At 39.6% G+C, this 13,206-nt stretch overlaps 1 protein-coding gene across 22 annotated transcripts in view; it reads left to right on the forward strand.

Annotated features, from left to right (window-relative positions):
• Positions 1 to 13,206, forward strand: part of LPP (LIM domain containing preferred translocation partner in lipoma) — a 735,767-nt gene that overhangs the window by 358,025 nt on the left and 364,536 nt on the right. For all 22 annotated transcript variants that reach the window (XM_021933886.2, XM_031662904.1, XM_031662912.1 and 19 more), the window contains one exon: positions 7,080 to 7,205. In XM_021933886.2, the coding sequence (XP_021789578.2) occupies positions 7,080 to 7,205 (126 nt within the window). The remainder of the gene's footprint in view (positions 1 to 7,079; positions 7,206 to 13,206) is intronic.

Consider the following 13,206-nt stretch of genomic DNA (forward strand, 5'->3'; position numbering starts at 1 on the left):
TTCCACATGGCTGGGGAGGCCTCAGAATCATGGTAGGAGGTGAAGGGCACTTCTTACATGGCGGTGGTAAGAGAAAATGAGGATGATGCAAAAGCAGAAACCCCTGATAAAACCATCAGATCTCGTGAAACTTATTCACTACCATGAGAACAGTATGGAGGAAACTGCCCCCATGATTCAAATTGTCTCCCACTTGTTCCCTCCTACAACGTGGGGAATTATGGGAGTACATTTAAGATGAGATTTGGATAGGGACACACAGCAAAACCGTATCAGTGCCCTCCCCATGGTACTGGTCATACAGAGTGAATTCTCTGTTAGTTCACAGGAGAGCTGATTGTTTAAAAGAGTATGGTGCCCCTCGTCCCTGTCTCGTCTACCCCCTGTCACCTTATGACACGCTGCATCCCGTTACCTTCCTCCATGAGTAAATGCTTTCTGGGGCCCTCACCAGAAGCAGATGCCAGCTCCATGCTTCCTGTACAGCCTGTGGAGCCATGAGCCAAATCAACCTCTTTTCTTTATAAATTACCCAGCTTCAGGTTTTGCGTTATAGCAATGCAAAACAGACTAACAAAATAGTGTGTTTTGTTACTTAAAAAGCACACACTTTAAAAATTCCTTTAGTTATCACCATCTTTTTTCCCACTGATATTAGAAAGAAGAGAGTAATAAACTTTACTCACTGTAATAGAAAAAAAGTGCAGTGAAATTCCTGTTGTATTATTAAATTTAAATGAAACCACCATTGAAAAGAAAAGTTATATGTAAACACAATGTAATGTTTTGTATTATCATCCTCTTAGGTTTTACTAAGTTAAGATAGTTTTATATTCCTAAGTTATCAGGGAAAGCTTTTCTAATTAATCACAAAAGGAAGCTCAAGCTTGGGTAGGGTCTGGGAACCCCTTTGTTTTCCATATGGGATCAGTGGTAAGACATTCCTTGAGCTCTGTGAAACACAATTGAAAAAATATTGATTTAGTATATTTAAGATAGATTTTCTAAGGATTATGTGGTTACTTTCTCAGGCCTGTCACTGAGCAGTCACATACAAATTCTGGCTTTCCGAATTCACGTTCTGTGATGTGTCACTATGGTTGTTTGTCTACCGCAAAGATTCTGAAGGTTGTTGAAGATTAGTTCATGGTCATGTGTGTTTTGAGTAAGATGCTGGGCATTGGATCTAATTCTAGTATATAAACATCCAAGGGTGGAGACTGGTTCTTAATTAAATAGACCATTCCCCTTGGCCTTTTGTTTCCTTTAATAACCTGGGTAAGATTTTCCTATGTAACAGTTTTTATTTGATGATTAAGTTTCTGATTTTTCTTTTCATAGCACGGTACTTTTCAGTTAGTCCTGCTCCTCTACCTTGAAACCGAAATGAATACTGAACAAATAAATCGTTAATGTATTAGGCAAGATCTGTTTATTTTTATCCCATTTCACAATCATTAAGGCCATAATTAGTTCAGGCAAAGATCATCTATGGATGCTAAAACCACTGGGTGGGTGAAAGGTTTTTGACAAGTAGCATACTCACAGTGCCCCAAAGTATCACCTCACAGATTATTTTTAATTTAAAAATTTTGCAGTCATGGTTAAAATGGTGAAATCTTGTAGACACTACCTTAATCGAGTCATGAAACTCGGCATCACCACACATGGGCCAGACTGACACCATGAGCTTCCTGATGGGATGCAGCAGAAAGGATGTGGCCTCATGCATGTGATATTCTGGCCTAATTTACTTAATCTGGATCCAATGATCAAGAAAAATCAGATTGGTGGACTTTTATAAGACACCTGACCAGAGTTATTTTAAAAGTTAGCTTTATAAAAATAAAAAATCAGCTAGGACCCTGCTCTAAATTAAAAGAGAATAAAAAGACGTATCATTTTATTATGTGATGTTTGGATTTGGGGTGGAAATTAACAGTAGATAAAAGGACACTACTGGCACCACTAGTGAAATGTGAGTATGGGTGATACCAGATAATACTGTTTCTCTGTTAAATTTCTCCAGTGTGATAATGGTTTTGAAAAAATTAGAAATTCTTAGGAGATGCAAACTGAGGTGGGGGTGGTTTTGTAACATCTTACAGATGGTTCAATTGCAACAGCAAATCTAATATATGTAGACAGAAAGCCAGTGTGATGAAATGGTGGCCACTGATGAATCTGGGTGAAGGATGAGTGAGTGGAGTTTATTGTAATAGTTGTTCAACTTCTCTGTGAATTTACATATTTTTGGATATAAAGAATGAACAAGTAAATAAATACAAATGAATAACTAATTGCTGGTACTCCTCGTCTATCACCTGTAGTTAGTGGGTTAGTGATAGTTGTGCTAAACTATGACCCCTTTAAATGGCCTAAGTTTATTTCATTCACACGCTGTAAATTTTGGTTCTGGGCTCTTGTTTATTGGACTGTCTTTATGTACTTACAGTGGGGGAGGCATCATCCTATAGTTCTGCTGGCGGCACTTACTATGATTTGTCAAGTCATAATAAGTCCCAACTGTGGTTTGGTGAGCTTTTATCATGTATGTATTCAGAGGATAGATAAAAATAAATATAAAAATAACATGTTCAAATGATTTATTCATGGGTCCTTGGTAAAAGGATGCTGTCACTAGACACTTTTGGTGCCCCACCTCGCATCCTCCCCTCCCACCTTCGTGTACCAGCAGCTGCTACAGCGATCAGCTCTGCACAGTTGTGACCTGGTAGCACTTGGCTTCAACTGCAACACCTTTCACTTACTTTCTGTGCCGGGCCTTCTCTACATTCGTTTACCTTCTGAGACTTGTGAGACTTATTCACAACCAGTAGAACAGTGTGGGGGAAACGGGGGAAACTGGCCCCATGTTTCAATGATCTCCCCCACGGTCCTGCCCACAACACATGGGGATTGTGGGAGCTGCAATTCAAGATGAAATTTGGGTGGAGACACAGCCAAACTGTATCTCCTTCCTTCTCTGCTTAACTCTTTCTAGTCCCTCAGTACTGTTTCTCGGAATTGATTCCCAAAATAAATGACCTACATGCAAGCTTTTCTCGCAGGCATTGTTTTTCTTGGCAGAACACAGACTAAGACGATGTAATCTTTGAAATCTCTCTAGTGATGGTCGAAGAGTGTGGGGATTGTTATAATTACATTAACTACTTTGTAAAAGTTTGTGGTGATAACTAGAAAAAGCACTAGTCAGGAGAACCTTCCTTGTTACTGGTGTTGGGAAGGTCATTTATCAATCAGGTAACTAGCAGAGCTACAAGGATAGGAAGTTAGGGAGAAGACAGGTTGGTAAGTCTATTGGATTCTGTTGCTTGGTTATAGGATTTTGGATCCTGGTCTCTGGTATAAGGGGTTGAAAGTAGCAAGAGCCCCTAAATCTAAAAGTAAATGAGTGTCTAGAGATTTGTGGCAGGACCTGGGCAGGGCAACAGTTATTTGAACTGAGATATAAAATTAAGCCTTGAGAGTAAAAAAAAAAGGCCTATTCTAGTTCATAATGGGATTGAAATATAGGAGCAAAGCTACTATAGTATTTGCACAATCTTCTCCCCCTGCCCCACCGTGCTGCCCTGTTACCCAGTTTTTGTGCAAAATCACACAGCGTTAGACTGGAACTTGTAATAAATTGCATCAACCTAATTTGAGAAACTGAAAATAGGGAGCAGTCTGAACTTAGAGGGTAGGGAGAATAAGGACGCTGGAAACTAATTGATGTCTTACAAGCACAGACTGGTTGCATATCATCATTACTTGTTTTATTGTATAGTTCAGGGTAATTCTGTGACTTGTTGAGTCTCAGTGGTTAGATATTGCAGTGACTTCAGCCATAGGCAGTTGATGTACTTTCTGCTTCAGTAAAGTACAGATTTGGAAGACCTGATTAAATCCTGTCTCTTTACTAATACCCCGAGGGAACGCTTAATGAATGATGCTTCCCTCAAGAAGAAGAAGAATTAACAATAGCTATATTATTCATATTAATTTATAGTTACTGGTTGCTATAATTAATGCTATTTAGGAAAATCGTCATAATTATAGCACTTTACAACTTACAGAGTATTTTCCCATCCATTTTCTTATCTGAATCTTATAACATCACCCTGGCTTAGGTGAAACATGTGATATTCTCTTCATTTTATAGATAAGAAAACTATGGCCCAGGGAAAGATTTAAGCAGACACCACTCTACCACCCTTGCCAATATATTGGACTATCTAAGAGTATGTGGAAATACACTTACCAAGATTATGTCTACTATAATATTTTATGTCTGCACACAAGAGAATCAACTTTACTCAATTTTTAGTTGCCTTCCATAACAGTAATGTCCTGCCTTTCCTTGTACCAGGACCCATTACCCAGAATGTTCACATGAATTTTAAATGTTAAATGGAATTTTTCTTAATAATACCACAATGTGTCATAGTTGTTACTGCCCTTTGAGATAAACATGAAATCTCCTCTGATAGAGGGATTAGCACCTTGAAAACATCTGTTTTCAGTGTATAGACCTGTTGGCCTTAAACGGTTTAATCAGACTGGAAATTCAGACTCAGAAAAGTCTGAATTTCAACCAACCTGTCGTGTCACTCTTTTTCTATTTTTGGCTATGGCAAGAGAGTTGAAGAAAATCGCTCAATTTTACAAGGCTAGCCTTCAAATCTAGGCCATCCAGCTTGATGATATACACATGCTTTCCAGTGTGAGCATGTACACACTCACACGTGTGTGCACACACAGATGCACACTGAACCTCTCTGGTTCCCTTTTTATATCAAATTCTAGAGTATCCACTGCTTATTGTTGTACCTCTGACTGTGTTTACCCAAAAGATAGTGCTATGAGAAAGGTTACTGCCTGTGTCACAGTCTGTCGTTATTCATTGGTTTATTTATTCAGAAATACTTATTAAACGCTTATATGGGCTAGGCCTTGAACGAGATTCCTAGGAAACAGGAACAAAACAGACAAAGCTTCTCATGAAGCTTATATGTTCTAGGGGGGAGACTGAAAATAAACAGAAAAATACACATGGTGGTAGTTATTATTAAAAAATAGATTTAAAAGGGTAAGGGAATAAGATGATGTGATGTAGAGGGGTCATAATAATATATCCAGAAGGAGAAAATCATAAGGTGCCTGCTCTAGATAATGTGATAATGTGAACTCTCTCTCTCTCTCTCTCTCTCTCTATCTATATAAAATATATATGTGTGTATGTATGTGTGTGTGTGTATGTATGTGTGTGTGTGTATGTGTGTGTGTGTGTATATATATATGTTTGAGACAGAGTCTCACTCTGTCATGTAGGCTGGAGTACAGTGGTGCGATCTTGGCTCACTGCAACCTCTGCCTCTAGGGTTCAAGCAATTCTCCTGCCTCAGCCTCCCAAGTATCTGGGATTACAGGGACCTGCCACCACGCCCAACTAATTTTTGTATTTTTAGTAGAGACGGGTTTCACCATGTTGGCCAGGCTGGTCAGATAACTCCTGGCCTCAGATAATCCACCTGCCTTGGCCTCTCAACCTGCTGGGATTACAGGCATGAGCCACCGTGTCTGGCCTGAAATCCATGTTTAAAGAGGGCTCACAAACAAGGAAGCCAACTGCCTCTTGAGGTAGGGTTGGCTCCAAGGACCTGGGCCACAACTTCAGAGACAGCTGATGTTACTGTGCTTGAGACAGATCAGGCCCAGGAAGGATTAACTCAAGCTAAGGATTAACTAAGTTCAAAAAAGAATGATCAAAGCACCAGATCCCATTATGTTTCTTTTACACAGAAAGTTAAATAAGCTGCAAGACTCAGGTAAGGTGGTTTGGTGAGTAAGCTACTAGGGCATACGGAACTAGTGGTCTTCACAGGCCATTACTTTTTACACCTGCTTCAACGTATTCACTAAAATGACAGATTGACTTCAAGGGTTATAAGATTTAGTGCTAGCTTGTCATGGCACCCTACTTGTTGTTCCTACTGAAGATATTCTAGTTTCTTGGTTGGTTAATGCTTTCTCTAAACTCTTGCAGACACCAGATACTCTCTTGATATTTTACGTCCTTAGGCAAGTCCAATAGAATTGATTAGATTATTGTAACTTTCCACTATTGTATTGCCATTGAGTCTTGCTAAAGATACACTTTGGTCTCTTAATGAAGTTTTAAGAGCTTCTTCCATACACATACATGATCATTATTAAACTGTCACTTTAAAAGGTTATTTTTTTTTACTTCACCCTGCCTCCGAATACTGGGGTCATCTCACCTTATACATTCTTGCTTTTAACTCTAGGCAGATTCTTTGCTTCTTTTTCCCAAACTTGATCATAATTCCTGGAAACACCCTGTCTCGATATTATTGCCCTCTGCTCTCCTGTTGTTTCTGACTGCAGGTGATACGAGGCTCTGACATAGGAAATCCGGAGATCCTGACTTCATTGTCTATGCTCACTGCAACATGCTTCCTCTGCAGCCCCTTGGCAGGACCCTAAGAGGTCTCTTTCCAGTTCATGTTCTAGGTGCATCCCTTGGGTCTTGCCATCTCTAGCACACACGCATACCTGACACCCCCGAACCTCAGACTTCCAAGCACTCTCACGCTCCAATGTCTTCAAGTGCTGATTCCTCTTTCTGGAATGTCGGTGTCCTTTCCCTGCTCCTTGCTACTCTGATAAATATTATTCTAGGCAGTGGTTTCAAAACACCAAGAGCTTGTGAGCTCTCTTCAGCTGGTTCTGCTCTTTAAGTGCAGGAATGGAGACATTTATTTTCCTTTACTTGTATACTTATTTAAAAAAAAACAAAAAACAAAAAAAAAAAACTTCTAAATAAGTGTGTGACCCGGGACAAATCTTTTATTTTTCAGTTTTCATATCTGTCACAAAGTGATAATTCTATCTCAGCCTACCTCACTAAGATTTTATGAAAGCTTAATTAAAAAAAAAAAAAAAAAAAGAGGTGCAGAAAAACTTGGACAAAGCCACATTATAACTTGAGAAATTTGAACTTATAATGATATCAATGGAAATTTCCTTTATTAACATGTCTGCGTTGCTTCCAGCAAGGAAATCCCGGAGGCAAGACACTTGAGGAGAGGCGCTCCAGCCTGGACGCTGAGATTGACTCCTTGACCAGCATCTTGGCTGACCTTGAGTGCAGCTCCCCCTACAAGCCTCGGCCTCCGCAGGTTAGTACCACCCACAATCGTCTCCACACAGCCATTCCCAGATATGCTACTTTTATAGGAAAGAACGTGCTGCATCTGAGAGCTCTTTTATTCTTTTCTTTATTTCTTCCTCTTTCTTTCTTTTTTTCTTTCTTTTATCCTTCCTTCCCTCTTCTCTTGTCTTCTCTTCTCCTTTTCTTTTCTTTTCTTTTCTTTTCTTTTCTTTTCTTTTCTTTTCTTTTCTTTTCTTTTCTTTTGATGGAGTCTCACTGTGTCACCCAGGCTGGAGTGCAATGCCACAGTCTTGGCTTACTGCAACCTCCACCTCCCGGGTTCAAGCAGTTCTCCTGCCTCAGCCTCCTGAGTAGTTTGGATTCCAGGCACGTGCCACCACACCTGGCTAATTTTTGTATTTTTAGTAGAGACGGGGTTTCACCATGTTGGTCAGGTTGGTCTTGAACTCCTGATCTCGTGATCCGCCTGCCTTGGCCTCCCAAAGTACTGGGATTATAGGCGTGAGCCACTGTGCCTGGCTGCTGTCTTCTTTAGATACATTCCCTTTACCTTTTCTAAACATATAATGGAATTGTCAGCAATGTGGGGATTCATGGCAACATATACTACCGCTTAGCTCTTCCTCGCTGTCCCTGCTCTTGGCTCTGTCCATCCTGTGAGCAGTAAAATTGTACTTTGTCCCTGTAAATGTGTACTCAGCTCCTCATCTGTAGCAGGCCCTGTCGTCTTTTAGGGGAACTGATGAGGCAGAAAAGTGGATAGTTGAGAGGAAGAGAAATAGGACTCCGTTCTCATCTTCTAATAGCCTGTAATGTTATGTGTGAGGCTACGGCCTATACTGCAGGAACGCAAAGAAGATAGTGATATATTCTTTTGAAGGTGACACAGTCAGATAATTCTTATTAAAAGACTTGGATTTTCATCTGAAGGGGTGAGTGGAATTGTATTGTTCGAGACAGCAGCACAGAATAGCCTGAGCCACAGGGCTGCAAGCGCCAAGGCCGCATTTAGAGATCTGTAAGCAACCAGATGGCTGCAGATGAAGCCTTCGAAGGCGTGTAGTAGAATATAGGTCTGGGACCAGCCTGGCCAACATGGTGAAACCCCATCTCTACTAAAAATACAAAAATTAGCTGGGCGTGGTGGCGCCTGCCTGTAGTCCCAGATATTCAGGAGGCTGACGCAGAAGAATTGTTTGAACCTGGGAGGCAGAGGTTGCAGTGAGCCAAGATCGTGCCACTGCACTCCAACCGGGGGACAGAGGGAGACTCTGTCTAAAAAAAAAAAAGAGAGAATATAGGTCTGGGAGTTTCCTACAGACAGCATGTAGACACGTTTAAATGCTAGATTATGATTTTAATCTGTCTTTTGTAGATAATGGGACTATTTGAAGGTTCTCAATTGGGGAAACCTAAAATTCATTCCTAAAAACGAACATAGGAAATAAGACCAACTCTAGAAAGATGCAGGAGAGTGAGCCCAGGTCAGAAAAATGTTCTCCAGCAAGCCACACTTCATACTTTCTTTCTTTTGTTTTTGTTTTTTTATTATTATACTTTAAGTTCTATGGTACATGTGCACAACCTGCGGGTTTGTTCCATATGTATACATGTGCCATGTTGGTGTGCTGCACCCATTAACTCATCATTTACATTAGGTATATCTCCTAATGCTATCCCTCCCCTCTCCCCCCTTTCCCCACCCCACAGCAGGCCCCATACTTTCAGACCATTGTTTGATGTTCAGCAATGTTTTTGATTCCACCTAAGCGAATGCCCCAAATCTCATATCTGAAGACAGGAGGGCCACTGATACTGCCACTGGACACAGTGGTATCACGCCCAAATGCTTTTTTGTGCTCCCTTTCCTTTTCTTTTTTTTTTTTTTTTTTTTTTTTTTCTTTGGTTTGAGATGGGTTCTCGCTCTGTCGCCCAGGCTGGAGTACAGTGGCGTGATCTCGGCTCACTGCAACCTCCGCCTCCCAGGTTCAAGCCATTCTCCTGCCTCAGCCTCCTGAATTTATGGAGGATAACAACAGTGTTTCTAGCTGCAGTGAATTTGGTGTAATGACTTTGGCTTACATCTACTTTATAAAAAATCATACATGACACTGCATGGATTTATGCAACTACCTTAATATTTAAAATTAAAATTTTTAACATTTTAAATGTGTTTGTCAGGGAGTAGTTTTAGAAGAATAGATGTGAAAAGTTCAGACATATTCCTGTAGTGAATTGCAGATAAAATGTGAGCATAGAGTATCAGAGCTTTAGTGGGCCTTCCTGGTCATTTAGCCAAACTTACAGGTATGTGCCGCCATGCCCAGCTAATTTTTTGTATTTTTAGTAGAGACGGGGTTTCACTTTGTTGGCAAGGATGGTCTCGATCTCCTGATCTCATGACCGACCCAACTCGGCCTCCCAAAGTGCTGGGATTACAGGCATGAACCACCATGTCACGCTGCCCCTGTTTTTTTTTAAACAGAGTTTTCATTCAAATCTTTTTTTCCTCCCCTAAATCCTTACAACCTAATAGACACTGAGGAGATCGTGCTTTGAGGTTTATTGTTTAATACAACCTTCATTCTTTAAGGCTGTGTCTATACATGCCTCTCATAAACCGTTGCATTTTAATAGGTTTGTTCTGCAGCTACGTTTTGTTTGAGGAATCTTTCTGAGCACACAAATTCATCATCACTGGTATTTGGACAGTACTGATTGTGAAGCACTTTCACATATATTCTCACTTGAGGGAGATATAGATATCTCAATTCTGAGATGTGCGTGATGTGCTTCTTTCAGGCATGACGAAACTAAGACTCACCAAGATTAATGATCTCTCCTCGGCCATATGCTTGAGCACTGTGTGAGCACAACTGGACTTTGAATTTTGACATGTGCTTGATTTTAAGTTCTAAACACCAGATTAAGGGTGTCAGGTTTTGTTTTCATTTTTGTAATGTTTTTACCATTGATGAAAGCTGGCATCAGTCATCTGAGTGACACTGTCCCTTGAATGTGGCTTTCCCATAAAAAGAAAACATTCAGAAGGTTAAAAAAATTTAATTGTAGGGCCGGGCGCGGTGGCTCAAGCCTGTAATCCCAGCACTTTGGGAGGCCGAGACGGGCGGATCACGAGGTCAGGAGATCGAGACCATCCTGGCTAACACAGTGAAACCCCGTCTCTACTAAAAATACAAAAACTTAGCCGGGCGAGGTGGCAGGCGCCTGTAGTCCCAGCTACTCAGGAGGCTGAGGCAGGAGAATGGCGTGAACCCGGGAGGCGGAGCTTGCAGTGAGCTGAGATCCGGCCACTGCACTCCAGCCTGGGTGACAGAGCGAGACTCCGTCTCAAAAAAAAAAAAAAAAAAAAAATTAAAAAAAAAAATTAAAAAAAAATTTAATTGTAATGGCCATTAAGTAGAATAAGTTCATAATTATGGTAAAATACACTTTCAATGTGTCTGTTCCATTCAGAAATTAAAGGATGATCCATTCTAATTTTTTTCTTTTACTATAATTTCACAAAGCAAGAGTTAATTGGGAGATACATCTCATCCTTTTGAATTATCTTCCCTCTGGTGGAACTGAATTAGATGTGTTAATATTTATTGGTTAACATAATTATAGGCTGTGAGAACAATAATCACACACTTAAAATATTAAAAGTATGTGCCAAGAGAAGATGATGTCTGTAGTAGACTGTGTTGTGTTATAATTAAAAGGTACTTGAAAAGTCCTAGAAATGTAGACCGTTAATGCCCAACATTGATGTTTCTATTTTTGTTCAAAGCAAATTTCGAAACCTATAGAATCACCTGACTACTTAAAATAGGCTAGTAGGTCTGTGATTTCTCATTAGTCAAACATGTGTTGTAAGCTTTTTTGAATTCATGTCTCTATCATCTTTGGAAGGCTTCTTTGACTCATGGTCTAGGGAAAATGATATATATGTGGAATGTTTATATAGTAAGAGGTTCCAAGGAGCTCCATTCTCATAACAAGTCTGAAAAATGTCTGAGCTCTTGAAAATAGGTTTTACTAGAGCATTTTCTTCCTTTCATTCTAGGGAGTATTTTCTACTCCTAGATTTTCTGACTTTAGTTCTGTTCACTTACTAATCCGTATATTGATTTTGGAAATTTGGCTTAATTCCACATATTCATTGATTCATTGATTCATTCACCTAACATTTGATGAGATCATCCTCTGGATCAGTCATTGGAGATTTAAAGGTTAGTATCAACAGGTCTTTCCTTTAGAGTGATTTTTAATCTTACAGAAGAGATAAGCCCATAATCCCATAAGTAAAAGGGACTCAAAAGAAGGGCTTCAATGTGCTAGTTAAATTGTCAAGTAAATCACCATGTGTCAAAATTATTGGGAGATAAAATACAGGAATACCAACATTGTACCTTATACCTTTCAGTGTCAGGGAGGACTGCATACAGCAGGCCGTATTTGAGCTCACTTGGCTTAAAGTGTTATGGGAAGGGCATGGGATTCAAGGTGCCAGAATAACAAGAGTGAGATAGTTAAGGAACATGGGAAGTGAATATTATTTGAAGCATAAGTTTATCTAATAGGGTATGTAAAGTGTAAATGAGATTACCGCTGAAAAACTCAGACTTACTTAGTAGTACCTAAGTAGGCCTTTTGATGCCCAAGGGCTCTCGTAGTTAGAAAGAGAAATTTATGGGGGGATAGCAACAGTGTTACTGGCTGCAGTGATTTCGGGGTAATTACTTTAGCTTACGTCTACTTTATTTAAAAAATCATCTATGACACTACATGGGTCTATGCAATTAAACTACATTAGTGTTTGAAACTAAAATTTCTAAACATTTAAAATTTGTTCGTCAGGGAATAGTTTTAGAAGAACAGATGTGAAAAGTTCAGAGGTGATCCTGGAGTGAATTGCAGACAAAATGTGATCATAGAATATCAGAGCTTTAGTGGGCTTTCCAGGTCACGTAGCCAAACTCTTACTTTGCAGATGGAAAGCTTTTGCCCAGAGAGGGAAAGAACATTGCTCAAGGAGGCTCATTTAGAGACAGTTTAGTGATTCTTTTTATTTTCCCTGAACCATGACATAAAGGCCCAGCTTGATGATAAAACCACCAGGGGAGAGTTTGGCTTCCTTTGGTATCACAATTGGTTTATTCCAAAAAGTCTTTCTTTTATGGCAACTTCTTTAAAATATGCCTCAAACAGATAATAAAGAATTAGGCATATCAAATATGTACCTCAAAGGTAAACAGAAAACTTATGACGTTGTAACATCTTTGAGCTAGTATATATCTACACCCAACCCATTAGATAGGCGTGGTTTGTTAGTATAAGTACAGCTTAGACTCTAGAAGCTATGCAGGGGTTGGAACGAAATTCTGTCTATTTCTTAGAAGACAAGGGATCAATTATGAACTTATGATTTTTGTTTTCCTTCTTTGATCAGAGTTAGAGTACAGTACTCATCTTCTAGTTTCTAGTACAAGGCTGTCTTTTTTCCCCCAAGTAAGTTTGGTAGGATTGGAGCTGATGACTAAGTGACTTGGAACACTTTTCAAAAAAATTATCTTACATTAATATTTCATGGTGGCTGGAGATTTAGTAATTTTTGAATCAAGTTGCTTTTGAATTGATTAAATGGGCTTTCACTATCCTCAGTTAGACTAGTGTGATACTGTGAAATAATAAGAAATAATATATAAACATATTTTTCTACTCCAGTTTCTGAATCAGTGTTTATAAATCCTTATAATTTCCTAGGTGATAGGGGTGCTGGTGGCATCTTTTGTTCTAATATTATTTTGTTATTGACCTTGGTTCCCAACCTAGAGCTACTGAATTCCATGGAATTTCCTGAGCGATGGAAATATCTATTGTTTTGATGAGGCAACTCTTGGTGGGCTCCTGGATTTCGGCTGGTTACCAGAATGACCAAGCAATGATTCGAAGCTTGGAACTTTAATCTCCACCTTCCATCCTCTGGAGATGAGAAAGGGTCT

The sequence above is a fragment of the Papio anubis genome, chromosome 2 (genome assembly GCF_008728515.1).
Source record: "Papio anubis isolate 15944 chromosome 2, Panubis1.0, whole genome shotgun sequence".
NCBI lineage: Eukaryota > Metazoa > Chordata > Mammalia > Primates > Cercopithecidae > Papio > Papio anubis.